The sequence below is a fragment of the Caloenas nicobarica genome, chromosome 1, assembly GCF_036013445.1.
Source record: "Caloenas nicobarica isolate bCalNic1 chromosome 1, bCalNic1.hap1, whole genome shotgun sequence".
Classification (NCBI taxonomy): Eukaryota; Metazoa; Chordata; class Aves; order Columbiformes; family Columbidae; genus Caloenas; species Caloenas nicobarica.
The window spans coordinates 33,078,086-33,103,521 of record NC_088245.1 but is presented as its reverse complement, the minus strand read 5'-3'; the positions used below and the strand labels follow the sequence as shown (position 1 = coordinate 33,103,521).

Genomic DNA, 25,436 nt, shown 5'->3' with positions numbered 1-25,436 from the left:
GAAACTGTGTTAACAATCAGTGAAACTTTGGACAAAATAACAGTTCCATAGAAAATGTCCTTTGGAGCTAAATCAGATATAAAATCAACCTGAATTTACTAAAAAAAGCCAAAGGGTGGGTGGGTTCCACAGCAGAACACATAAAAATACTATTTCGTGGTAAGTGCATAAAAAGCTAGTAAGATAGAAGGTTGGCGGGGGTTGGGGGGGAGTACTGTAGTTGGAAAATGTTTAATTTTTCCAAATATATGCTTTCTCTACTCAGGTGTGGGGTTTTTCTTCATTTGTTTTTAAATGAACTATCAATTTAATCCCAAAAATAGTGTACAGAAATATTCACTATGATTCATCGTCTAGCATATATATGCCTACTTATTTAGAGAAAACAAGTTTAACTAGCTGCCATATTCATTCAACACCGCTAGAAGGTGCTCCTCTGCTGAAAGATAAATATTTCTGTCTGAATTGCTTCTCAAAGCTAATTTTCCTCTGATACCAAACTGTGGTTCTGGCCTGCTGTTTACACAGACTGTAATGGCAACAACTGCCCCTGTTATACAACAGCAGGACCTCATATGCCATAACCATTACCACAGCATGAGAATAACAGATCTGGTATCAGTCATTTTCCTGATAAATCCGAATCCCAGCTGAGCAGGACTCCAGTAGTTTTTGCTGGAAGGTGATGCGTGGAAACCGCGGTGGAGCTGATGCATTGTAAAGAGCCACAGTTTCTGTAAGTTTAGGAATCATAGAGTCATAGAATTATTTAGGTTGGAAAAGTTCTTTAAGACCGTTGAGTCCAACTGTAAACCTGGCGCTGCCAAGTCCACCAGACCCATTCCTGGAGCAATACAGGGCAGAACGCATCCCCAGAGAGACATTTGCACACCTGTCTGAAGTCTGAAGACAGAAGGAGAGTCCAACATAAAAAGCTGTAAGACAACTATACAAATATAATCTATACTGATTTCAGTATCAGGACATCAAACCACCTCTGGAAATCCAAGGATCAATAATTCATTTTCATATACAAACTTAGGTGAGCCTCAACCAAGATTTAGTTTGATGCCCAGAAAGGCATTCTGAAAATCTCTGGGTACATGCAGAATGCCTCTGTAAGCTCTTTGCATATACAATAAAAGCCTTAACTGAGAGCTGAAATAATTGTAGTTTTTCTAATAGAAAACTTCAGCCTGTGATGAAGAGTGTGTCTGAAGAGTTTTAAGTTTTGTGTCATCCGGGATTGGGTAAGATTTTGGTGAGAAATGGGAAAGAAAAGTGGAAATGAGGATGGACTGATGGGCAAAGGTGAGATCCTGACTCTTTCAGCTGTAAACTTTGGACAAAGTCTAGAAGTGACCACTAAGGAATGCAATGTCTGGGCATGCTTTCAGAGCCTGGGTTTCATCAGCTCTTTTAGCTCAGACACAGTCACTAGAAAGGACACTTTCACTGAAGAGGGTAAAGGAAGAAAGTCACCATGCAGTTCAAACAGTTGAAACCATCAAAAACTAAGGTCAGCCCCCAGGGAGAAGCTTCCTGTTGGTGAGGAGATGTGCACATGGCCTTTCCCAAATTGCAGTGTCACAAGGGAAGCAAGCACAGTATAATCCTCCACTGGTGCACTTTACAGAGGCTGTTGCAAGAGGCAAGCTAACTAAGCTTAGAGGCTACTCTATTTGAGTTTGATTCACCAGACAAGTCTGAATGACAAAAATTGAAATAATCCAAGAAGAAAGGTGCTGGTAAGTGTTGGGGGTGAAAGCCTTTTCTACCCACCTCTAAATGTTAACATAGCAAAAGGCTGTTTGTTCCCTGGCAAGTCTGATGCTACTAGAGAAAAGCATTCCACCTCTAAAGGTGCATCAGTCTGACTTTCAGATGGATGAGAATTTATTTAGTTCAGGATCTAAGAGAAAGAGAAATAATAAAGACATGTCAATGATGCAGCTTTCAGGTCCAGAACGCTTTAAGTGCAGCATGACAGTGCACAATATATTAATCTTCAAATAGCCAAAAAAGAGCTCTCCATCTTGAGACACTAGTGCTTTAACTAGGAACAGATGTAAACCAGCACATGGCACTTGTTTCCTTGAGGTTATGGACCACTTTCTCAGTTTTGCTGCTGAACATTTCCAGCCCTTTCAGAGGAAGATCTTTTCCTTCTCAGCATAAGGAAGTCAAACCTCTTCAACAGAGTCAAAAATGTCTTCACTCATTTTGAAGTTGCATTTATTTTAGGAATATCTTGCTAGACTACATTCAGTAGTCATTCATGGCATTGAAAAATAACTGTAAATTTTGTCTCGAGGCGTTTACAATGGTCACAAAATATCCAGAGACTTCATGAGAGATCTAGTTATAAAGGAGTTCAATTGTCACAAAACGATTAGTGCCTTTCATAGAGCCAAAGACACCTAAGTGACACCAGCATCCTCAGCAATACACGTTCTTCCTTCTCTGACGAAATTATCTTTGAAGGACTTCACCTTTCCGTAATACGTCTCACCAAGGAAATGGCTAGAACAGGCTTATCTTGCTTCCCTCAACAAGACAAAATAGTATAAGATGGCTTTATGGCATTTCTCTTGAGGGATAAGGTTTGTAACTATAAAAATGAAAAAGAGGGATTGAAGATATACTTACACTGAATATACCTCAATGTAAGTAACGTGCAAATTCCTGCTCTCAGTTTTGGTCTTTTAATGTAACCGTATCAGGTGTCAATGTGATTTCCAGGGCACTACCCACAGGAGGGGTAACCAAAGGCCCTGCGCCCTGCAGCAAACGGGGTAATTGTTCCAGGGAAAAGTCTTATCTGGAGTAGCTCATCTACAGGGAGGAACTTGTACAGTATCAGTGGAAACAGAATAAATAAAAATGTATGAATTATCACCAGAGGACACAATACTAAATGAGAGTTTTGCAGTAAATGTATGACAATACCATAGTATTTGAAAGAAAATGGATTTTGGCTCTCTAGAGTGCATGGGTGTTGGTAGAGCACAGAGGGTAAGACTTTTTCGGGTACATTGTGGGCGAACCCTGTGCAGGCAGCAGAGCTGCCACTGACGCCTGCATTCATTCTGGTATGTACCACTGGCACAGCAATCAGAGTCCCAAGAAAAGTTTGCTTTTTTATCTGTAGCCTGAGAGATGGAAATCTGTAGATATCCCCAAGAGAGCGGTACTCCTGGTTTACTCTTTGAATTTAGATAGGCCATACAGAAGCGACCTCTAAGGTAAAAATTGCTCCACCTTTGGCTGCCACAGAGATGAGGTGCATGGGATGGCCCCGAACCACTTCAAAGTAATCTAAGCTGGTATGTATCAAGAACATCAAGCAAAGTGGAAGGCACGGAGAAAACTATTTACAAAGACTTTCCATTTTCATTTGCTATATGAAAGTGACACAAAACTGAATGCTGTGCTAGGCCCTGAATTCCCCAGGTCAGGAATTCCACAGAAACTCCACATAAAATACTAGTTTTCAGTTTCTCCTTCATGTTCTACACCTCCAGCACATTACAATCAAGACTGAACTAAGATCCGTATTTTTTGTCACTTAGATCTATGACCACAGGTAATTAAGAGAGCTAGGATATTTGTAGGGTTTTGTTAATTAAAGCTGGGATGTAGGCCTTGTTCCCTTTTTCTCAAGTAAATTAAAATTAAATATTCTTGCTGCTGTGACTTTCTAGGAACATTTTCCTCAGTCTTGCCTCATCTCTTTACGACCTCTCTGCCATTATTCTCATTTTCATTATTTGTTTAGCATGTTTGAGTTTGGCAGAATCTTGTACAGATTTAGGCTCCTCTTTGCTTTAGCATGGAATTGAAATGTGCTTCTTAGTAAGACACACATTGCATCAGTGTCCCAGAAATAGAAAATATTATTTAGCATGTGCATAAGTGAGCCCACAAAGCCCTAAGCAGCTGTCCACTTTGAAAGATCATACCCCAGTGTTGCAGATGAAAGATGAATTCAAGGCATTTTAAAAGACAGGAAGACCTCAGCAGAAGAATCTGCCTCTTTTCAACCAACAGATTGTTTTAAAATATTTTAGTTTTTCTAGACCTCAGGCAAATGGCCAAAACCAATAAATTTCCCAATATCTTAACAGAAGTAGGAGGATGAAGGAGTTGGTAAATTTGGGGGTTTATTAGTACATGTGAAAATCTGAGAACTTGCTTCTTAGTAGCAGGTAGGCAGGAACAAAGACTACTGCTAACTGCTACCTTTATTATTTGTCTTCAGCATGACTGTCAAAGGCATCTAAAAATAGACATATTTTTGTTTGAACTCTGAACAAATTATTGAGGGCTGGGAAACTATTCTGGGAGTTATCAGTACAGTCTTTCCTGTTGTATGCCTTTATCTCATCATCTGCAGTGGGCTACTGTCAGATACTGAGCCAGAAGCATCACTGGTTTAACCCATAAAGTTTGTTGTATTTTAGGGTCTTATAAATCATAATAATAAATAGCTGATAATCACATCTAAATCAGGAACTTGCTATAATTTATTCAATGGTCAGTTTGAATATGCCAAATATTTTTTTATCATTCCAGGTGATTAATTGATAGATGCATCTCTCAGTGCAGATAAAGCAATGTGCAAAATATGAATACATTGTAGCTTGTAATTTTTAATTCATTTCTTAATAAATTATTGTTCTGCCTCTTTATTTGGATATATAATCTAAGAAATCCTAAATTCTTGAAACATGTTAAATGTTTTTGGATATTTATATCAAACAGGAAAACGCTCAGTGTTTTTCTGATTACCACTGTCATCATTAAAATACCATCATAACCATCATTAAATTACCATCAGCATTTTTACTTGAAAATTTCAAAAGAAGAGTCTTCCTCCCAAACACCTATGTAGTCACTGTGCTGCAGAGATTGGGCTGCTGCATAACTACACAGAGTGAAAGTCAGTTCTAATGACACCTTCATGATGGCACCAGGGAACCATAACACGCTGGTGCTTGGGCAATAACAACTGAGGGCTATTTGTGGATTAAATGTTAAAGCATTCCTAAAAGGTAGGTATGTGATACATGGTGTAATTGACTCTGCTTGGGAATAAAATGCACCTGTGTCTGGAGTGAAATATGGTAGATGGGTAAGAATATCTCACCTTACTTTGAAAACAAAGGTAATTATAATGCTTTATCTGAACCACGCTTTGAAAAAAATTGAATGTAAAGTCCTTTGTTTGTAAAAGCTTCACATGATCATTGCTTCTTACAGTAGTTACTCAATACCTACTGTTCATGTCCCAGTTCACCTTGCCCTGAGGCGCTGCTGCTGCTGCCTGCACCCAGTCTGGCCCTGGGAGACTCCTTGCCCACTTGAAGGCACCAGGGAGAGCGGGAATCCTCAAAGCAGAGAAGTCCCTGCTGTTCCTACCATCCCCTGGCAGGGGCTATCCAGCAGGGAATGGGGCATTGCCCCTTTTGACTAAAACAGAGAAAGAAGAAAGCAGAAAACTCTTTTCCAGCATCTGAAATGAGGTTATGTGCCTTGTCTGTCTCAGGAATCACATTTAGAAATATTGTGTTACTGCCCTACCTGTCTCGTAGGGAACAATTACTATCCCTTCTCCTCAAAAGTCACTCTGGTTAGTGAGTACACTTTTTTTTTTTTTTTTTTCACTTTTGCCATATGCAAAATATCTATAAGAAATGTGTAAACCACACTTACTATTTGCTAAATAGTTCTTAAATCCTGATAACATATTCAAAGTTTTTTAAAGACCAGAATGTTGTGGTGGTTTTGGTGGAGATTTTTTGTTGTTATTGTTGTTTTGGTTTTGTTTGGTTGGTTTGGAATTTTTCAGAAAAAAAAATAAATATATGACTTTATAAGGCAGATGCACAGACTGACTTAAGAGTCCCAGCAGAATCTCACAAAGAGACATGTTGTCTGGTACCTGAAGGACCTTCAGGCCACTCTGACAGCCTAAGGGGACCTTGCAAAGGGCATAGCATGATCAAGGAGATCATGTTCTCCTTGGCGTTCTCCACTGGACACATGGCAAGGTGATGTTCCATGCTAACACCCTCTCCCTCTCCTCACTGTATGCAATAAGGATAGAATCAATTTGCCCCTGCACTAGCTTGCACCTGCACTATGCCCATCAGGCTGCCTCAGCTAGGAATAAGTTCACTTCTATTCCTGGAACTCAGGGAATGGAGACGTATTATTCCTGTAAGTGGCAGGCATCATTCCAAACTCAACCCCAGTCTCAAATGGAAAGAAAAATCTGGAAGTCACGTCAAAAAGATCAAAACACAGAGTTGGCTCATCAATATTAAGCAGCAATGAACTTATTTTTAGTTTTCCGTCACTGGATGCTAAATATTCTATAGAGCCTTTCCATTATGGATAATCTGACACATGTAGCTCTTCTCACAGTCTCATGCTGTGGCTTGGGGAATGGGATACGCACCTCCAGCAGAATCAAAGCTTTCACCAAAGAGAGAATAATCTTGTTGTAGCTACTGCCTGTATCTCTCCAATTAAACTCTATAATTTACTATGCAAAGGTAATATGGTAGGAGACTGCTCCACAGCTAATGCTAAGAGCAGAGAATGGCATTCTTCTCATGGAGCCTGAAGAGAGGAAGCAGTAAGGTGCTACAGATCTTCTGAAAATACAAGAGTAAAAGAAGAAATTGGGAGGTTACTTGCATGCTTTTCATTTATATTTGAAAGGTCACCTGTGGTCTCCCTCATCAATGATGTAAAGTTTATTTTAAACTGACATCTTAATTACTGGCAATGTGCTGCAATCTGATGAGCCTGCACTCCTTCAGTGGCTGGCTGTGAGCTTCTCCTTTTCTATGTGGTTTTTGTTGTTGTTGAGGATTCTGGCTCTCAGAAATGCTTGCTCACAGTCATTTCTGTGTTATTATTAGCAAACTGTTAGATTGGCCCCTTGGCACACATTTTGTAGGACCAAAATAATCTTATTGTATTGCTTCAGCATTTTACTGGAAACAAAAGAGGTGAATTGACTGTGAAGAAATCACAGTAGACCTTGAATGCCTTCAACAGCGTTAACTTGCTAATTGTTATTAAAATTCATACTGAACAGGCTCTTGAAGACAGTATTTTTTACCAGCTATTACATTAGTCGCTTCCTATTAGGCTGAAGTCGTCAATGGAAAAGAAAAAGCAGGAACGAAGTTGCTGGGTATTAAGTGACAGATCTTACTGTAATGTAAGATACAGAGCTGACAACAGAAAAGAATATGCTCTATCAGTCAGGTTAGAATTTTATCCAAGTATTGCCATACACCTATCACTTGCAGGGCAGAGAGGCCCTGCAGAGGGATATGGGCAAACTGGCGAACTGAGCAATCACCAACCACATGAAATTCAACAAGGGCAAGTGCTGGATTTTGCACCTGGGACACGGCAACCCTGGCTGTACATACAGACTAGGGGATGAGATGCTGGAAAGCAGCTCTGCAGAGGGATCTGGGGGTTCTGGTTGACGGCAAGTTGAACATGAGCCAACAGTGTCCCTGGCAGCCAAGAGGGACCCGTGTCCTGGGTGCATCCAGCCCAGCATCGCCAGCTGGGCAGGGAGGGGATTGTCCCACTCTGCTCTGCACTGCTGCGGCCTCACCTGGAGCTCCGTGTGCAGTTCTGGGTGCCACAGGATAAAAAGGATATAAAGTTACTGGAGAGTGTCTGGAAGAGGGCTACAAAGTTGGTGAAGGGTTTGGAGAGGAAGCCGTAGGACAAGCGGCTAAAGTCACTTCGTTTGTTCAGCCTGGAGGAGACTGAGGGGAGACCTCATGGCGGCTACAGCTTCCTCACAAGGGGAGCAGGAGGGGCAGGTGCTGATCTCTTCTCTTTAGTGACCAGTGACAGAACCTGAGGGAATGGCAGGAAGATGTGCCAGGGGAGGTTTAGGTTGGACATTAGGAAAAGGTTCTTCCCCCAGAGGGTGGTGGAGCACTGGAACAGGCTCCCCAGGGAGGTGTCACGGCCCCAGGCCTGACAGTGTCCAAGAAGAGACTGGACACGGCCCTCAGACACACGGTGTGAACTGTGGGGTTGTCATATGCAGGGACAGGGGTTGGACTCGATGATCCTTGTGGGTTACTTCCAACTCAGGACATTCTATGAATCTACATTCTACAGATGGTGGCACAACTGTTCATATCAAACAAGAACAGGAAACAATCTGGCTGAAAAAGAACAAAAAATAACAAAAAAACCCAAAAATCTTATCACATCTCTTTTTTTTTTTTTTTTTTTGCAAAACAGAACACATTTGGTTCGTTGGCCACAGTAATACTAGCAGCAATACCACAGCTAGGATTTTACACTAACATGACCCCTAATACATAAGGATACTAATTAATCATATAGGTACTAATACATTAATTCATCCTATGTCTGTTAGCCACCAAACAGATTCACTTTTCTTACGTAGTGCACTATCATCCTGACTAAATCCCATTCTGCCTAATTTCCTCTTGCAATCTGCATACATTCATTGCTTCAGTTGATACACAATTTAACTTTCAGCATAAAAGCAAACATCGAAGAGTCTGTTTATAATAGGTTTGCAAAATCTTTCAGAGCCTCTCAGATAAGATGTTTGACAAAAAGGGTGATCCTTTCAGACAACAGGTCCTCAGTGGGTGTTCTGTTTGAAACTGTCTATCATGAAATTGCTCCCAGCATGGCATTACTGTCCATTAAAATATGTGCAACATTAGTGTGTACGCACAGCTCAATGCAATTCCTAAATGACTCCTTTATTTATTCATTCACTCCAGTGTCTATGAAGCTCAAACTATCATTTAATTCTAAACAAACTGCATACTGTGAACACTTGTAAGAGATCAACCATTAAATTCAACATTTATTCAACTGCTCTGATTTCAATGCAGTATTATGATTCCCCTATTTTAAGAAATATGGCTTTAGTTCTATATATCTTGTTTTCTGTAATTTGTTCTAACATATTAAGTATTTAGTTTCCATCCACATCATTTAGAAAGGAACTTACAAATGTAAATCCAGGCACACTCATTGAATAAAATCCAGTCTCTGTAATCACAGGCTTTTAATCAGATTTTAATATATTTTTACAATCACTTAGAATCCAAAAAATGGGCATGGAGGCACATGCAGGTTTTGTAGTAAGTGTGCTTTTAAAAAATGATGTATTTAATATGCAGCATAAGCTAAGGATTATTACATATGGAAACAGTAAAAGCAAAGATGCTAGACTGAGAATATTGAGACATTATTTTTCAAGTATACTGCCCATATATCCATATTGCTAAAAGTCTAGTCAAATGAAAAATGTTTTTAAATTTACATGATGGATCATATTTATATATATTGTTGCAAAACACACAGCCTGAACTTTGGACCAAAAGACCCCCCACTGACCTCCAAATTTGGGCCTGAGGTTGGAGTACAGAACTGAGACTGTGCATCCGCTGAGAAGGTGACAATAAAAACATACACTTTCTACAAAGTAAATACTGTGTCATTTTCCAGACAGTGCCCCAGAGCCATATGAAAAATGTGCAAGAGCTTATTCAAGAATTTCTTTTAAGTCAGGATTTAAGATTTGAATGCATTTTCTGAATACACAGTGTTATCAAATGGGGTCAGTTTGCAAGCTCTTTCTGCTTTTAATAAAGCAGAAAATAAATCAAGAAATCTCTAAGTAACTGCAAAGAAGATGCCACTTTCCCCTGCCTCTCTCACGCAGAACAAAAAATAACAGGGGTATACATATTTGTTTTTTATTTCCCCAAACTTCCAATATTCACCTATGACCTTTCATTTTCCATTGCAAAATAAAAAGCATGGCAGAACACAGTACCAAACCAAATAGAAGATATGCTTAGTGATGAATCAAAATAATATAGCGGGTAACAGCCAAAAGGCAATTTTAAAATTCTCTTTCTTCTGACCATATGCCATAAAAATATAAAGAATGTACTAGATAAATGCTGATTTCCTTGGAAATATTTGTCATGGGAGATGTTTATCAAATGGACTTCTTGACTGAAGAGCAAGAAATGTAATTGTTTTCCAATCTTGTTTTAAGTCATGAGCAGGGTCTTGAAGAAGTCCCTCAGGCTACTGTTCAAAGGTTGTAATGAATATTACCAACAGAAAACATCTCACCATGTCCTCTGGTCAAAATCTCTACTTCTCGACAATATAGTTTACCTACTCCCTTGTCCCTCTATCGACTCAGAGCAATGAAGCCTAAATTATGTTTCCAGCACTCCTCCTTCCAGTTTTAGAAAGATAATGTGCTTGAACTTAATTCTATTATTTCTATAGTTCACGACAGTCACGGCTATCAGACAGTGTCTGTCACAAATGGTAAACTGTATTACAATGTAGTTCTAGCTATGCTATTTTTCTAGTTCATATGCAAACTCAGCAGCAAGAAATACAGAAGACAAGGGACAAAAGAGCAGGAAGGGCATGGAGAAAGAAAATCCTTTCCACTCCTCTTCATCTAAAGTGAGATGTGCAGACTAATCCTTCTCAATTTCAATTTGCAGCATACACTGGGAGCTAAGATCTGACAGGGGAAGATTGACTGGTGCTATTTGGTTTCCTGACTGCAGGAAGTTATTCACAGGCCACAAGTAACAACAAGTCACATTTTCCCTTATGAAAAGAATTTAGCAGAGAAATATAAATAAATGAACAAGGGTTTAAAAATAGAATGGTTCCAAACAATTATACATGGGGAAAAAAAAAGGGGGAAAAAAAAAAAACGACAAAATCAGCAGCTACTTACAAAGATAGACTAGGGAAATTAAAAACAATCAAGGGGTGAATTCATAAAGTGTTTGATGCCAGAAGATCCAGAGGACATACTTAATGAGGATCTCAACAAAATGAGGGATTTCTAGGCAGTGAAGACATTAAAATAGTGCAAATAACTGGCAGGGAAGATTTCAGCACGGGCTATACAAATCCTCTGGAGAACCAGAGATACACTCAAACTGTAAATCCACATCATTATCTCATCAATGCAATTGCTGTGCACATGAGCTAGTTTACAGCTAGCATGGCCACATCCATCAGTAACACAGTCAGATCTTCAGTCACACAGCCTGCCATCTGCTCGCAGTGTATCACAAGCGACAGCACATTCCCACTGACACACCGTGTGGGTGCAGTCAGTCCCACAGCACTCAAGCCAAGACGAGGTAGGGCTGCCGTGGCCCCCGGCTATCTTTGCGGCACAGTCCTCGGCTGATGCATCGGCACTGGCACCCAAGCGATCGCGTCAGCTCAAGAAGCTGCTGTAGACAACAGCAGAAGCAACTGGTTTTCCTTGGGATCAGTTGCCTGAGCTGGCTCACTGCTCCATCACAGGAACAGCAGCACTGGCTCCAGGGAGGCAGTAAAATGGTGTGTCTGGGGTTAGGAGGGTGAAACTGTGGCAGAAACTCAACATGCAGCAACTATCCTCAAATCAGATTATATCTACAACCATATTTGTCACCCAAGCCATAACCACGAGTATGCATAAGCCAGCATTGCCATCAGGGGTAGGAATCTCTTGCCTGTTGGTTTGCTGAATGGAGCAGCAGACACTGAAGGCTGGGCAGACTTTCTGGTTTTGGCAGTAATGCCGATTCAAGCCACTTTAACATTTATGTTAAGCTACATCCTATCTATGATATACACTTAAAAATCCAGAAGGAATTATCATCATAACCTACCTAGACGGACAGTAGAGAAGTACTCTGTAGTCAGATTAGAACATAATCCAAAAAATTCACATCTCTTGATGAAGCTGCATGCTGTGACACCTTGTTCCACTGATTGTCTGCCCTTTCAGTAAAAAAAAAAAAAAAAAAAAAAAAAAAAAGTGCTGGCTATTTGCCACTTCCAAGCACTAGACCTTGCAATACATTTGCTGGACTGAAGGTTCTGTCCTTCAAGTCAAATTTAAGCAAGTCACCCTCTAATGTTCCCTTTATCCTCTCAATCCTTTCACTATAGGGTTTATTTTCCAATTTTATCATCAGTTTCATTACTTTTCCCTAATCTTCTCCAATTTAACGAAATCATTCTTCAGTTGTGGAAGCCAGAACTATTGTGACCATGTTTGTCCCAGAGCCCAGGAGTTAAGGTAAAATGTCCTCTTTATGAGGACATTTTACATTTACCATTACGTTAAGGTAAAATATCCACCAAACAGCCATCAAGATGCTCAACTATTTTTCTGAATAAGTGCTTTGAGAGAAGTCCTTATTAGGAGAAGTATCTTAATGTGGCTTTGCTTGTTCAGTCCTTCATATATCAGCTTTACATCTGATTTATTGAAACAACAGTGGCTCTCTATCTTAATAGAACAAAACACACTAGGGAAATGGCCTATTGCTCATGTGCTTTGAGGTGTTCCCATAACCATCCATCCCGCAGTCCTACCAGTGTAAGAACATAGGACTACTCCACCTAGATCAGCGATGACACACCCAGAATCAGATGTTTCAAGGAACGGTGTAGCTGGCAGGAATGAAGTAATCTTTTCCATGATTTCTACTTATCTCTAAAAGTTGAGAGACAGCCTTCAGACCTCAGACGCAACATTTTCTATGACTCAGTTCAGACAATTACAGATATTTTTGTATATCTATTTACATCTAAGTTCTCGGTCTCAGAATTTAATCCGGGGTCATTCCATTCCTTTCAGTCAGTCCATGTGCAGTAATTTCCCGAATTTAGTCACATCTTGTGTACGAAAGCGTTTACTGTCATGTTTTTTTCCATTTCCTACCTTTCCATTTCACTGACTCACTCTTGTACTAAGAGACAGACAGGTCCTGCTTCTCTAGAATTCCTGTTTTCACGTGGGAGCTCTTCAGCACAGCTCTGCTAATACAGACTCTGTTTCCACTTGCATGACTTTTGACAAGACATGTAGAGTTGCTGCCCCAAGGAACAATGTATTTTCTTCTAATTGCTGAGAAAATTATATAATAAGATTTTAAAATCACTCTGAAGATGCAAAGAAGTGGTTTTTATAGTATTGAAAATCACTGACCTCTCAAGCATTTCAAACATGTCAGCTTTCCCTACTTTTAGCCTTTTTGACGGAAATCATTGTGAATTACACTCACATAAGTAGACATGGCATTAATTTCCGCGATGGCATAAGCTTTGATGCACCAAGTTCTATACAGCTCTAAACAGTTGAAGCGATTAATAGCAAAGCTTACAAAATTGCAATGAATAGAAAGGTAAAAGGGGGAGTCAGAAAGCCATCACCAGGAAGCCAGTATTTGCATCAGGCTACTTACCAAACAAGCGCTGATGGAAGAGGAATTTCCCAGCTATCAGTCCTGTGAAAATGGCGAGCAGCCACAGAAACACCTTCAAAAATCTCCAGCCTCCTCCTTCAGGGTATTTATTTGTTACGAAGGAGAAACAATTACCAACAACAATAACATTGGCTTCTGTCTGACTGTGAGATACGGGGTCCTCAGCGAATATTAAGAAGTTAAAGAAGATCACTAAGTAAGCCACAACTAAGCGAGACCATGGGTGCTGGAAGTAGTAGCGGAAGTCTTTATCCATCCTCAGATATTTCAGAGCTGTTCTTGGCCTGTATGTAAAGACATGAAAGCACAATATTATATATATATCTGGAACCCTTGGAGCTTAGGAGATACCCGCACGTTCCAAAAATCAAATCACTGTAACCTTGTCATCAGTCGTTTTTAACACTTAAGACTTGACTAGCAATGAAAGTTTCAATCAAAAGACACTGTGAGATCCAGGTACAGAAAAACTGAAATTTTTGCCCATTCCACTGTAAAAACAACAAACATATATCCATTATAGCAGAGGATTTTCAGTCTCAAACATTTCTATATTCTCTCCTTAAAAGTATTGCTCCATATGGGGCATGAAAATACAGCATGTGAGAACATGAGCAGCTACATGAAACTCAGAGTGCCTTTCCGGACACATTCCAAAAAATTACAACACAGATTTCACAAATGTTCATGCTAAGCCTAAATGGAATATTTCTCCTTATAGGAGAAGGATGGAACACGCCCATAAGTCCAGTCAGGTCTTGTACTGCCTCATCTCCTGGAAGCTTGCAAGCGTAGACTCCAGCACTTGAGAAACTTGTGTTTATATGAAGGAATAACACAATTGTAAAGTTACTAGAATCAATCCCTGCAGCTGAGGGAAGTCTGTGGAATTATTTTCATTGACTTCAGGGAGTACACCTATAATTAAGTATATTTTCAAAACCAGAAAATAAAAATGCCCTGAGCACAGACTGTTTTGTACGAATACAAAAATTGTATTTCGAAACTTACCGACTTATGAACTACAGCTACGGAAAAATGCAACTGAGCATGGTTAACATTTCATTTGTTTGCCATTTGATTTCTTTTTCTTTTATTCGCAACAAATTAGTTGTTTCATCCTGTTGAACGAATTTGTATGCACAAAGATACAAGGCCTTTGTGTTGTGGAACACCGCAATTATTCAAGGGACACAGAGTGTAGGAAGAAAAGAAAAAAAAAGAGTATCCAATAATATAGCTTGTTTATTACAGCACGATCCTTGAAGGATACAGTGTACTTAACTGAACAGTACAGATTTTTGCAAATGTCATAAGCCCTGCAGGAGAAAAAACCTAAATTCAGTTCGCAGCAAAAGACCTTAAAAAACCCTAATCAATTACTCATCCCTTCTTGGACTTCTGACTAAGTATCACTTGGCAAACTTAGAAACGACTTGAATTACAATGCCTCGCTTTAGGTAGTCCTTTCAAAATTATTTAACTCTATAATCCCTTTTATTTTTGTAAAATTACAAAGAAACTTGTACCCATTAAATCAAAAGGATAGAACTCTTAGGAGATACAGACAATGCATACATTAAATTTAAAAAAAAAAAAAAATCTGTCCCATTATGCATAAATTACATATGAAAAACAAACCAAAACAAACACAAAAAACCACAAAACCGAACCACCCACACAGTAGAGAGTTCAAAAGTCGGCAAAAGGAATTGTGAACCCTTTGAAAACTTCATTAATAGAGTTAAAGAAATGGTCATTGGCCCAATAGCCTAAGATACCACTTTTGGGAGATTAAATAGCCATGAAGATGCCCAAAGCTATTTTACGTTTCCCTATCTTCATGTTAATGGGAAGAAAAGTTTTGACATTTCCTTACGTGTACGGACCATCTTAAAGCCCGAATGGGTCTGGAGATAAACAACCCTGTGTCCTGACATTTTTGGCAGCAGCCGGATAACCGAGAGTTATTAGACACCCAACTGAAGACGCAGCTTCCTAGGAAGCGCTTTATAGCATAAGAAGCCAACATTTGAAATAGCAGCGGTGCGAAATCGCTGATAAAAACCCTGCTCTTGACTATCTCGACGCCGAAATCGAGGATGTCGAGAAAGCCGCGCATCAGTCGCCCATCGCAACCTGTTAAATCGATCCATTTCCCATTGCCCCCCGGCGCACACCCGGGGACCCGCGGCCGCGTTACCCCGCGCAGCTGCGGCCGCCGCCTCCCCGCCGGGACACACAGCCCCGGGCTCCCGCAGCGCCGCCGGGCCGGGGCTGCCCGCTGCCCGCTCCCGCCTCACTCACCGTGACGGGGGATCCGGCGCCGCGGGCGCGGCGCTGTGCGGCGCGGCTCCGCAACTGCCGCGGTGCGGCTCTCAGCAGCGGGCGAGGTGCCGCTCCGCTCCGCTGCGGCCGCCCCCCGCCGCTGCCCGCGGCCGGCACGGCCCCCCAGCCCTTCGGGCGCTGACAGCGGCGCTGGCGCTGCCGCGGCGTCCCGCCCCCCGCGGGAAGGAGCGGCTGCGGCGGCGGTGGCGGGGCCCCTCCTCTCCGCCCCGCTCCCGGCAGCGGGCGAGCGCCGGCCCCGGCAGTGCTGCAGCCGCGGCGGGGCGGGCGGTGTCGCTGCGGCAGGGTCCCGGCGCCCGTGGCGGTCCCTGCCTGTCCCTTCCCCCCGCAGCCTGCCAGCAAGGACACGAAACGTGCGCGTCGCTCCCGCGGGTGTCTCTGTTCACCCTGGAAAATGGTGGCCTGGGAGGCACGGGGGCTCGTTCAGCCGCGGGAGGTGAACGAAACTGGAGCGACACTCAGTTCCCACCGGTCAGACTCCAGCATTAAGTAAATTAGCTGCAGAAAATCACAAATACGGGAAATACAGGGTCAAATCTGGAGAGGTATTACCCCAAAGCAAAAGCATAAGGTTGGCAATAATAGCCAGATCACTCAGGAAGATTTAGGGAAACCCTCATGTTTGGGGAAGGGAGGTCGATACCTATCTTGCTTGCATGGGAGGGGGCCATCACGAGGTCACGGCCAGTCGCCAGGGTCCATACACAGTCGGTATTGTCACTGTGTCAGGCAAAACGCCTCTGTGCAGCGTGACAGAGCTGTTGACATTGCACTTCAGCCAAACTGCCAACCAAAGCCTTTTTACGTGGGATGTAGTCCCTAGTGCCAGTGTGCTGGTATTGCTGACATCCCAGGAAAACGTTTATAAGATGCTCTCAGCATTGCATCATGCCCAAGTCTTAATGCAATACATACTAGTTCTGCTCATTGCTTAACACAGGTGAAAACGACTTGAAGTTGCCAGACATAACCTCAATGTACTGTTGTGAAAAGTCACGTAATTCCATTGAAGCAGGTAACTCAAATATGACATCAAACTTAAAACATGGGTATACATTTCACTACTTCAGGCCAAGGTGCGGAGGAATGTGGCCGATGTCCACTGAGGAATGTGGAAGAGTCTTTAGGTGAGTCATGTTGTGGAAGGCCAGCACAAGCAGAAAAAGCACCAGATGAAGACCTGTGTATCCCTTCTGTACTTATGCCAATACAGTTTTATATATTTTTGTAAATAAATGTAACTGTCTTGAAGGTATCTGACATAACATCCACATTATCTCCCTCAGTGGAATAACCTATGAGACCCTCAGTTTCAGGTAGAGATGTAACATTCAATATTTAACACTATGCCCCCACCCCAAGCTATCTTTAAAGTAAACAGAAATTTAAAATTCAGAGACAAAAAATCATCACGCGTGATGAGAGAATACAGAAATCCAGCATACAGCACTGCCTGTTCATGCAACAGTTCTGTGTGCAATGCCACGATTGCAAACATCGGTCTCCTTCTGTCCAACAAATGAGAATCCACAGAGAAGGAGGCAGCACCCGCCACAAGAGATCACACTCCTGATGCACCTACACACTAAAACCAAATTCTCCTCAGCTCAGATGGAAACCCATGCTACAACTACAGAGTTTGTGAACACTTTTCAGATAGTTAATCAACGAGCAAGTTTTTGAAGCCACTAAGTAGATCAAACGAAAAATCATCCACTTTTCTGTTAATCAAAAGCATAACTGCACCATCTACCTCCCTCAGATTTCATATTGCCATTGCTGTAATATTTCACACATAAAAAGGTGTACCACTCCTATTCCTTTTTTTGTAATCAAGCAATCAAGATTTTGTTGATGGAACACACACCTGAATAGCAACAATTAACAAATAATCTAAGCAGACGAGACTGATCAGGCCCACTCAACGAAAACCAGGAACTGCCAGCAACAGAAGAACGAAATTACCAACGAAATTGTCAGCAAGTGAACAGGGTAGCAGTAAAACCAGTAGGTTGAACCTAAAAAGCAGGTTGAATCAGGACAATGAGTCATCTTGAAATGCTAGTTTCAATACTTGTGAATGAAACTATTTTACTAGCACTCCTACTATGAAAGAGCATTTGTATAAAGGCTACTTTTGACACAGTTTCCAGCACAGAGCTGTGAGTATTGAACTGACCGTATATAAATCGTACTGCAGTATCGACTTCCGTAGATTCATTTTACACTCAAATATGAGGAATCAGCCTTCTGCACATTAGTCTGGAACCAGAAAATTCTCTGACAAGACTCTGCTGCCTCAGACAACTCTATCTGGTACAGGAACACACACTGAGCTACAGTGTGTTCCAAAATAATGATGTTATACTAAAAGACAGGTTTCTTTACTTTTTTATGCCAAAGCAAAAGTACTAGTTTTGTCAGTGAAAAGGCTGCAAGTCCAACCTAAAAAGACTCATGTCAAAAAACAAAATTAAAAAAAAAAAAAGCAATCCATTATAAAATCCTGTGTATCAAGGACTGAAAGGTAATTCTGGAGATGGAAAAAAATTCTACAGCTTAAACTGAGAAAGCCCTCTGGTATTCCAAGTTATCTATAGGGGCTATGTGCTTGGCTGCTTGATCCACAAAATTGTGGATCACTTCACACCCGTGAAATTTCACAGAATCACATCATAGCTGACGCTGGAAGCAACCTCTGGAGATCCTCTAGTCCAGCCCATTGCTTAGATCAGAGTTGTGTCCAGTTGGCTTTTGACTATCTCCTAGGCTGGAGACTCCACAACCTCTCTGGGCAACCTATTCCAATGTTCAACCATCCTCACAGTGAAAAGGTTTTTTCATATGTTGAATGTTTTAGTTTGGGCCCGTTGCCTCTTGCCTGGATAGCACTGAGAAGAGTCTGGCTTCAACTTCTTTACTCCTTTTATCAGGCTTTTAGATAGATCAATAAGATCTTCTCCCTTGAGGCTCCTCTTCTCGAAGTTAAACGGTCCAGATCTCGCAGCCTGTCCTCCCACTCTGTTCATCTGTGGTTGCAAAAATGCCTTTTCCCTGGCTTGCCGCTTGGAAAAAGTACTTAATTCCCTCAAACCTCAAAACCCCATTACTCAAGGATTGTGCTCCTAATGTATTTTTCTCCCATCCCACTGTTGTGTTGACCATGGCCAGCAGATAAGCACCCACACAGCTGCGAGCTTACTCCCCCAGTCTCCTTCCCCAGCAGGACAGGGGAGACAATAGGAAAAAAAGAGAGAAAACTCATGGGTTGAGATAAAGGTGAATTAATAAGCGAAGCAAAAAAAGTGAGAATTAATAAAATGTAGTAAGTGGGGATAAAAAAAAATTTAAAACACAGCAAACAAACAACAACAAACGAACAAAACGAAGAAAAAACGCCAACAAAACAAAACCAAACCAATGATGCTAAGGCAATCACTCACCAAGGCCCACACACAGATCGATGGCTGGTCAGTCTCTGACAGCCAGCTTTGAAGCCAACCCCCACCTCACCCTTTTCCGCTGCCCAGTTTTATTGATGAGCATGACATCATACGGCATGGAGTGTCCCTTTGGTCAGTTGGGGTCAGCTCTCCTGGCTGTGTCCCCTCCCAAATTCCTGCCCACTCCCAGCCAACCCACTGGCAGGAGTGTGGGCAGAGTGGGAAAGAGAGGCAGCCTTGAGCCTGTGCAAGCACTGCTCGGCAATAGCCACAACACTGGCGTGTTTTCAACACTTTTTTTAGGCACAAACACAAAACACAGCACAATATCGCTGCTATGAAGAAAGTTAATGTAATCCCAGGCCAGATACAGCACATCTGCAAAAAACACCCTTGGAACAAAAGATTTTTCCCTTCAAAATTTCAGTCATGGTTATGGTACCCCGTTCTCAGCTATACCACTTAAAATTTATTCATTATCTGCATCCCCAGTTTGTTTTCTACTGTCTGAAAGAAGAGAAAGCAGCCCATTAAAACATCGAAACAGAAGCTGACAACAGTGTATAACTAAAGAGTTAAATAATTTAAGAACTTAGAAGAAAGAAAAGGCAAAAATATATCCCATAGGAAGAAAGTTAAGCTAATCAAAGACAATGTCATTGCAAATACTAGTACTGCTTTACTACTAGATGTAAAAAACAGGATTGTCTAAAAGAATGTGGACCAGCAGAAATGTTTCTATTGCATATTTGGAAAACATAAACAGTGCTTTCACATTATGTAACGTTGAAATACTTTCCATTAAATCAATAGTATTAAAGGATAGTAAACCACAGCAACTCAAACATCTATTTTTAAATGGCAGGTCAAAGAATTATTAGAAAAATAAATGAAAGATGTGATAGGTAGCAATGTTAATAATGAAATTTGTTTCCTAAGAACTTCTGAAATGCTGAGGAAATTTCGTAGAACTAGAAGTTAATGTAACAATATCTAAAGGATAAATAGGATGTCCTACATAATTACAGGCTTTTCAGGCTGACGGCAAGTATGGGCAAAAACACGGAAAAGGCATGTTTAGGTCTCAATTACTAAAAGAAGTGAAAGGGAGAAGAATTGGAATAACCAAAGGGAAGACAGTGGTGCTGGCTGTGCAGACATGCAACCCCCCCTTCACACACACACTGTAAGTCAGAGTTTTCACCGGATTTAGCCATGATTTTGGCCTAACTCGTGCCTCTGTTTCTACAAGCACAACCCACAATACTACAAGCTGACAGAACACGGTTTTTGGAAAATTGTTCTGATATCACTTTAGGAGATAATGGGTTCATTTGGTGAGGTCAGTACTGATGTATACATGAACTCCTTAAGGTGTGTGGTCAGACACCTACTGACATTTCAAGGAAAGAATGAGAATGGCACAACATCAACGTTATATGCAGCACACATATTAACTAATAGGCTTCCAAGTCGTTATAAAGGGCCTTATTCCTGGTTCTATTTAACATTTTTCATGGATGAAACAATAAAGAGATTGCAAGTTACCTAAGATGAGGGAAAACAACGATAACGGCAAAAGGACACATCTCTGATGCTAAACCTCTGGACTCTTTGACTTGTTGGGTACAATCCAAAACATTTCAACCCAAACGTAAATGTGAATAGGGACAAACAATACCTGCTTGTTTCTGTAAGGCAGAAAAAATGAAAAAAAAATAGCTTGGATATAGACTTTAACAAATATAAATCACTATGTCTAATGATACTCTGGCTAGAAATGGTAGCAGAATTTTGGGAGCTGGGTGGTTAATATGTACTTTTTGATCTTTGTCAAGGAAGGTTTACTTTACCAAGGTGAAATTAAGAGGTGCTTTCATCATTGTTGATAGGTTAAACCACAAAAATATTATTTTAAGCAGAATTTTTAATATATATATATATATATATCTAATTTTGCAATGCCAATGGAACTCAGACAAAAAGCTGTAGGAGAACTGTAGAGCCAGAACTTTAAGTGACCTTTTACATATGGTGAAACAGAGCTTCAGTCCTGGAGTCGAGTGATGAAGGGCTTAACAAGGTTAAAGCAGAAACTGTACTGGAAGTTTTGAAGATGATAGTCAGCTGATAAACAAAACTACACTTGAATGAACTACTTACTTCTGTTCATTCAGACCCAATTTATTCCAGGCAAGTATCCTTCTACTTCCCATAATCATATTGATTTCAACAGACAACCAGCCCACACCTAACCTAGATTAAATCACTGAAAAACAGTCTAGTGAGGTGAACTTAGACCACTAATTAAATACCTTTTATGTGCATCTGCTGGCCATATGGATGCTTTCAACTAATAGAACAATCAGATGTGACTTCTGTAGTAGGAAAAGAGAGGAATAATCAGCTTGCAGCTACATTGATAGCTGCATATAAAGAATTAGAGAAAACACAAATTAAGAAAAAGTGGAATCTGACTTCATCCTTTCATGGATACTGTTTAAACATAGTGTTCAAGTTTATTGCAATGGTAAAAGAAGATTTCAGAAAGGCAGGATTAAATCTGGAAGACAAATATTTAGAAAAATAGTAACAAAAGGTCTTTGGGAAAATATAAGCTAATGTTGCTGAATTCTAACAAGAGAAAAATAACATCATATGGTTTTTTTAGTATGAGCTTTATATTCTTTTTATATAAGTTGGTCTCAGATTACTATCTGACAGGAAAATGACTTAAGCTGTGTTGATTTATTCAATACTAAAGAAAAAGTTAATTAAAAATAATGAGGGATAATTTCTTAACCTCAGGAAAAAACATAGGACAAAAAAAAGTCTTGTATTTTCAAGTACTGTATCTCATGATGTTCTTCCAAAGTGCAATGAACAACTGTACTCTGTATAATAATACTCTGCCTCTGTAAAGAAAAAGCCTGAAGGCTTTACTGTTTTGTCATATAAATTTCCTGGGTCTCGATCCTATTTCTATTAGGACAAAAATAGGTGTAGCATGACATAAAAATTTTGCATCTTGACAAAAGTACTGCTTTTAAACTCAAGCACAGTGTGATAACTCAAACAATTAAATGACTTTCTTTTCAAATCTCTGCATACCTGAAATTGGAGTACCTTATCTAAGACAATAAAGGCTGATCTGAGAGATGATCTGGATCAGGGGAACAGAAACACAGTCGGGGCACGGGGTACTATGAGGCACTGGCTGTTGCTTTGGGTGTCTCGGTAGAGTTTATGGCAAACCGGACACTGCACTAATGTAACTGAGGTGCAAATCTGTCCCCGCTGAAGCAAATACACACAGGTGCCTTGTGCAAAGCACGGCTTTTCCAAGCACTGGATCAAACCCCAGGAATCCAACTGAGCTACACTTGCTAACGACTTCAGTGTTACTGTCCAAACGGTAGCACTTGGTGAATCAGAACTACAATCTCACTGAAAATAATCAAATGTAACAATATTAAACATGACAGAGTTAATCACAGTCTGAAGATAATTAATAAGAGAATCATATATACACTGGTATGCCTAGGGAATGGGGTTCTTCTGCTGTCAGATTTTCAGTTCTGGACAAGTGATGAGAAGACCAAGTTTTGTGACCTTTCTTTAAAGCTTCTTCTCATCATATTTAGGCTTGTGCAGTATCTATTATGCAAATAGACATTTTTTCAATGGCCAAAGATTAGACTGTAACAAATACCTGTTATTTTTAGCTCACACTAATGCACTGTGAAAAAGCATAGTTAGACAAAAAAAAATTACAATGATAAATGTAATAATTTATTTAGCAGCTAAAAATCCATTGAAAATGGACAGGCACTTTGAATAAGTGCCCAAGAGAACAAGAAAGAGTGTACAGTGCGGTCAAAATGTCCTTTCTTTGTTTATTGAATTTCCTTTTATTTATAAGAAGAGTAGTGAGTGCACTGTAGAATCTTTTGGAATTGAAATAAAGTACCGGAGACCTTCAGCTAATGCTGAGGCATAGCATCCGTCTGGGTTTGTGTGCCTGTGAGGGCCTTATTCTGCTGGAAACTAAGTGCAAGGAGCTGAGCACTAACAACACAGTCTTAAATGGTAGAAGGGAACAAGGTGACCACTTCAGGTTTTGCTGCCAGTCTTTCTCCTACCCTTCTTCCGCATTCCTATCTATTTAAACAGTAAGCACTGCAGACTAAAAATCTACGGTACAGTTTTATTCTGTCACATCTCAGAATACTTCCTGCAAACAATTAGTAATAAAATCCCTAATTGGCCTCATGGAGCCCTTTCGGGATAAAACTTCCCATGTTTTCTTGTTACTCTTTTTTAATAGTAATTTATGGGTAGAATCTGGGTGTCACTTATGAGTGACTCAGGAGGAAGGTCTGTCTGACTGAATTCGTCTCCTGCAAGTAGAACCCCATGAGTAGAAGGAATGCTTTGTCCCAGGCACTCCCATTCTTTCACGCAGCTTCCACATCTCTCAGAAGGTCTTAGCTGCCCTCAGGATGCCTACATCAAAAAGTGGAATTATCTAACAGCAGTGTGAACCTCTTCTTAATTTCTTTGGAAATTTGGATAAGACCATAAAACAGCATTAAGAAACATACAAGGAGCTAGTAGAGGGAACCTGAGATTAGATCTAATACGTTCACAGCCATACATGCCATGGAAAAACAGGCAGGAACCTGGGATCTTAGAAAGGATAGGCAAAATGTCAAAGAAAATGTAAGACTAAAGACTGAAACTTTCAAATTCTGATGCTCCTAGGCTACAAGGTAAACAATCTTAGCAAGGCCCAGAGGCTCTGCAACATCCTAGTTAAGAGAGGAAGTGAGTTGGGACTTTGTGTCGTCAACACAGAGTGCAAACAATGCCTTGGCCAGGGTCACTTTTGCTTCATCTGGCATTAGTATGTACTAACTGTACCTCCTCAAGAGAGGAACCGCCATCTCTGTAGTGATGGAAAACAAGATAAGCAACTGCACATAATCAGCATAGCGCTAGTGTTTCAGCTGATAGTATTTCACAATGACTCAGTGCACTCATCTGAGGTAAATATTAAAAGAAAGTGGAAATAGGTATGAGAAGAATGTTTCCCAACATCCCTCTTTTGAGTTCACCAGGAAAATGACTGGATCCACCCTAGCGCTGCAAAAGTGTATCATCCAAGATCATGTGCCACTAACAGCAGTTCGCATTTTCCTTACCAGTGAAGTCCTGTCTGTACCAAAGTCAGTGAGAAAATTCTTACTGTTTTCAGTAGGGTCATGATATCCTCCATGCAATGTTAAGAAAAACAAAAGTATAATATCTGGTTTTTGTAGCATGGATTTTGACCTAATCGTTGTATCTGCCTTATTATTTTTTAAATGTTTGTCATGACATATTTGAGTAAGGAAATCTTCAATAAAATCGTTACTTTCTAGAGTACTCAAAACTACCTACCAGCTCATTAGATCATCCAAACTTCAAACACAGGTCTGTGCTCAGCCATGCCTACCGGTCACACAAGCCACCCACTGGTAATTACCAGTCTTGGCAGACAAGGTCTGCTCTGAATCTAGGCAGCAGAATTGTATTTGGTGGCTCTCTGCCAGGACTCACCAGCTTTCTAAAAGGGATCCTTCTACAGTCACCATGTGCTTGGCTATCAGTATGATCATCCAGATGGGACTGAAACAGTCCCAGGTACATTTTCTTTCTCATCAAGATAGCTAGCAAACCTGATGGAAGGTAGAGTAGCCCTAATTGACATAAAAATGTGAAAGGAGAGGCTGCAGAAAGACATTAAATGTACTCAGCTACTCAGCCTCTTAAAAAAATAAATGGATATTGGAACAATTTTTCTACATTGAGATCCAGAGGAAGTTTTTACATGAACACAAACAGCAGCTCATGTTTGCCTTGGAGTTTTTTCCAAAACAAGATGCTCACTTTTAATATGTGTTATTTAATTGGAGCTTCTTGGTGGCAAGAAGGCTTCATTCCTATTGAATGAAGATAATAATATGGCTTCAGTTACTGCTTTGTTATCATCTTCGATCTAGCCTACAGCAATGTAATGCACCTTGCTATAAATAATTAGTATATCTCTTTAGCCACTCACCCTACTGGAGCTGATCATGTCCTGCTTCTGTTCTCTGTGCAGTCTTCCCCTAGAATCCTGTCAAATTTAAAATCTTGGTATTTATGCTCAGGCATACAATGGTCCGGGAAGAAGGCACACATGCATTAGCTTAGTCCTGATAGCTTAAAATGGAAATTGTGACTTATAAATCCATTCCAAATGTGTAAG

The 25,436-nt window shown here is 40.6% G+C and overlaps 1 protein-coding gene across 2 annotated transcripts in view; it reads right to left on the bottom strand.

Annotated features, from left to right (window-relative positions):
* Positions 1-25,436, bottom strand: part of TMEM117 (transmembrane protein 117) — a 226,276-nt gene that overhangs the window by 196,402 nt on the left and 4,438 nt on the right. The window contains exons 1-2 of one of the 2 annotated variants that reach the window (XM_065646930.1): positions 15,663-15,751; positions 13,335-13,639 (exon numbers count right to left, since the gene is read on the bottom strand). In XM_065646930.1, the coding sequence (XP_065503002.1) occupies positions 13,335-13,611 (277 nt within the window). In that variant the 5' untranslated portion in view covers positions 13,612-13,639; positions 15,663-15,751. Of the gene's footprint in view, positions 1-13,334; positions 13,640-15,662; positions 15,752-25,436 lie in introns of those variants that run through there. The other variant, XM_065646940.1, reaches the window with a different exon arrangement.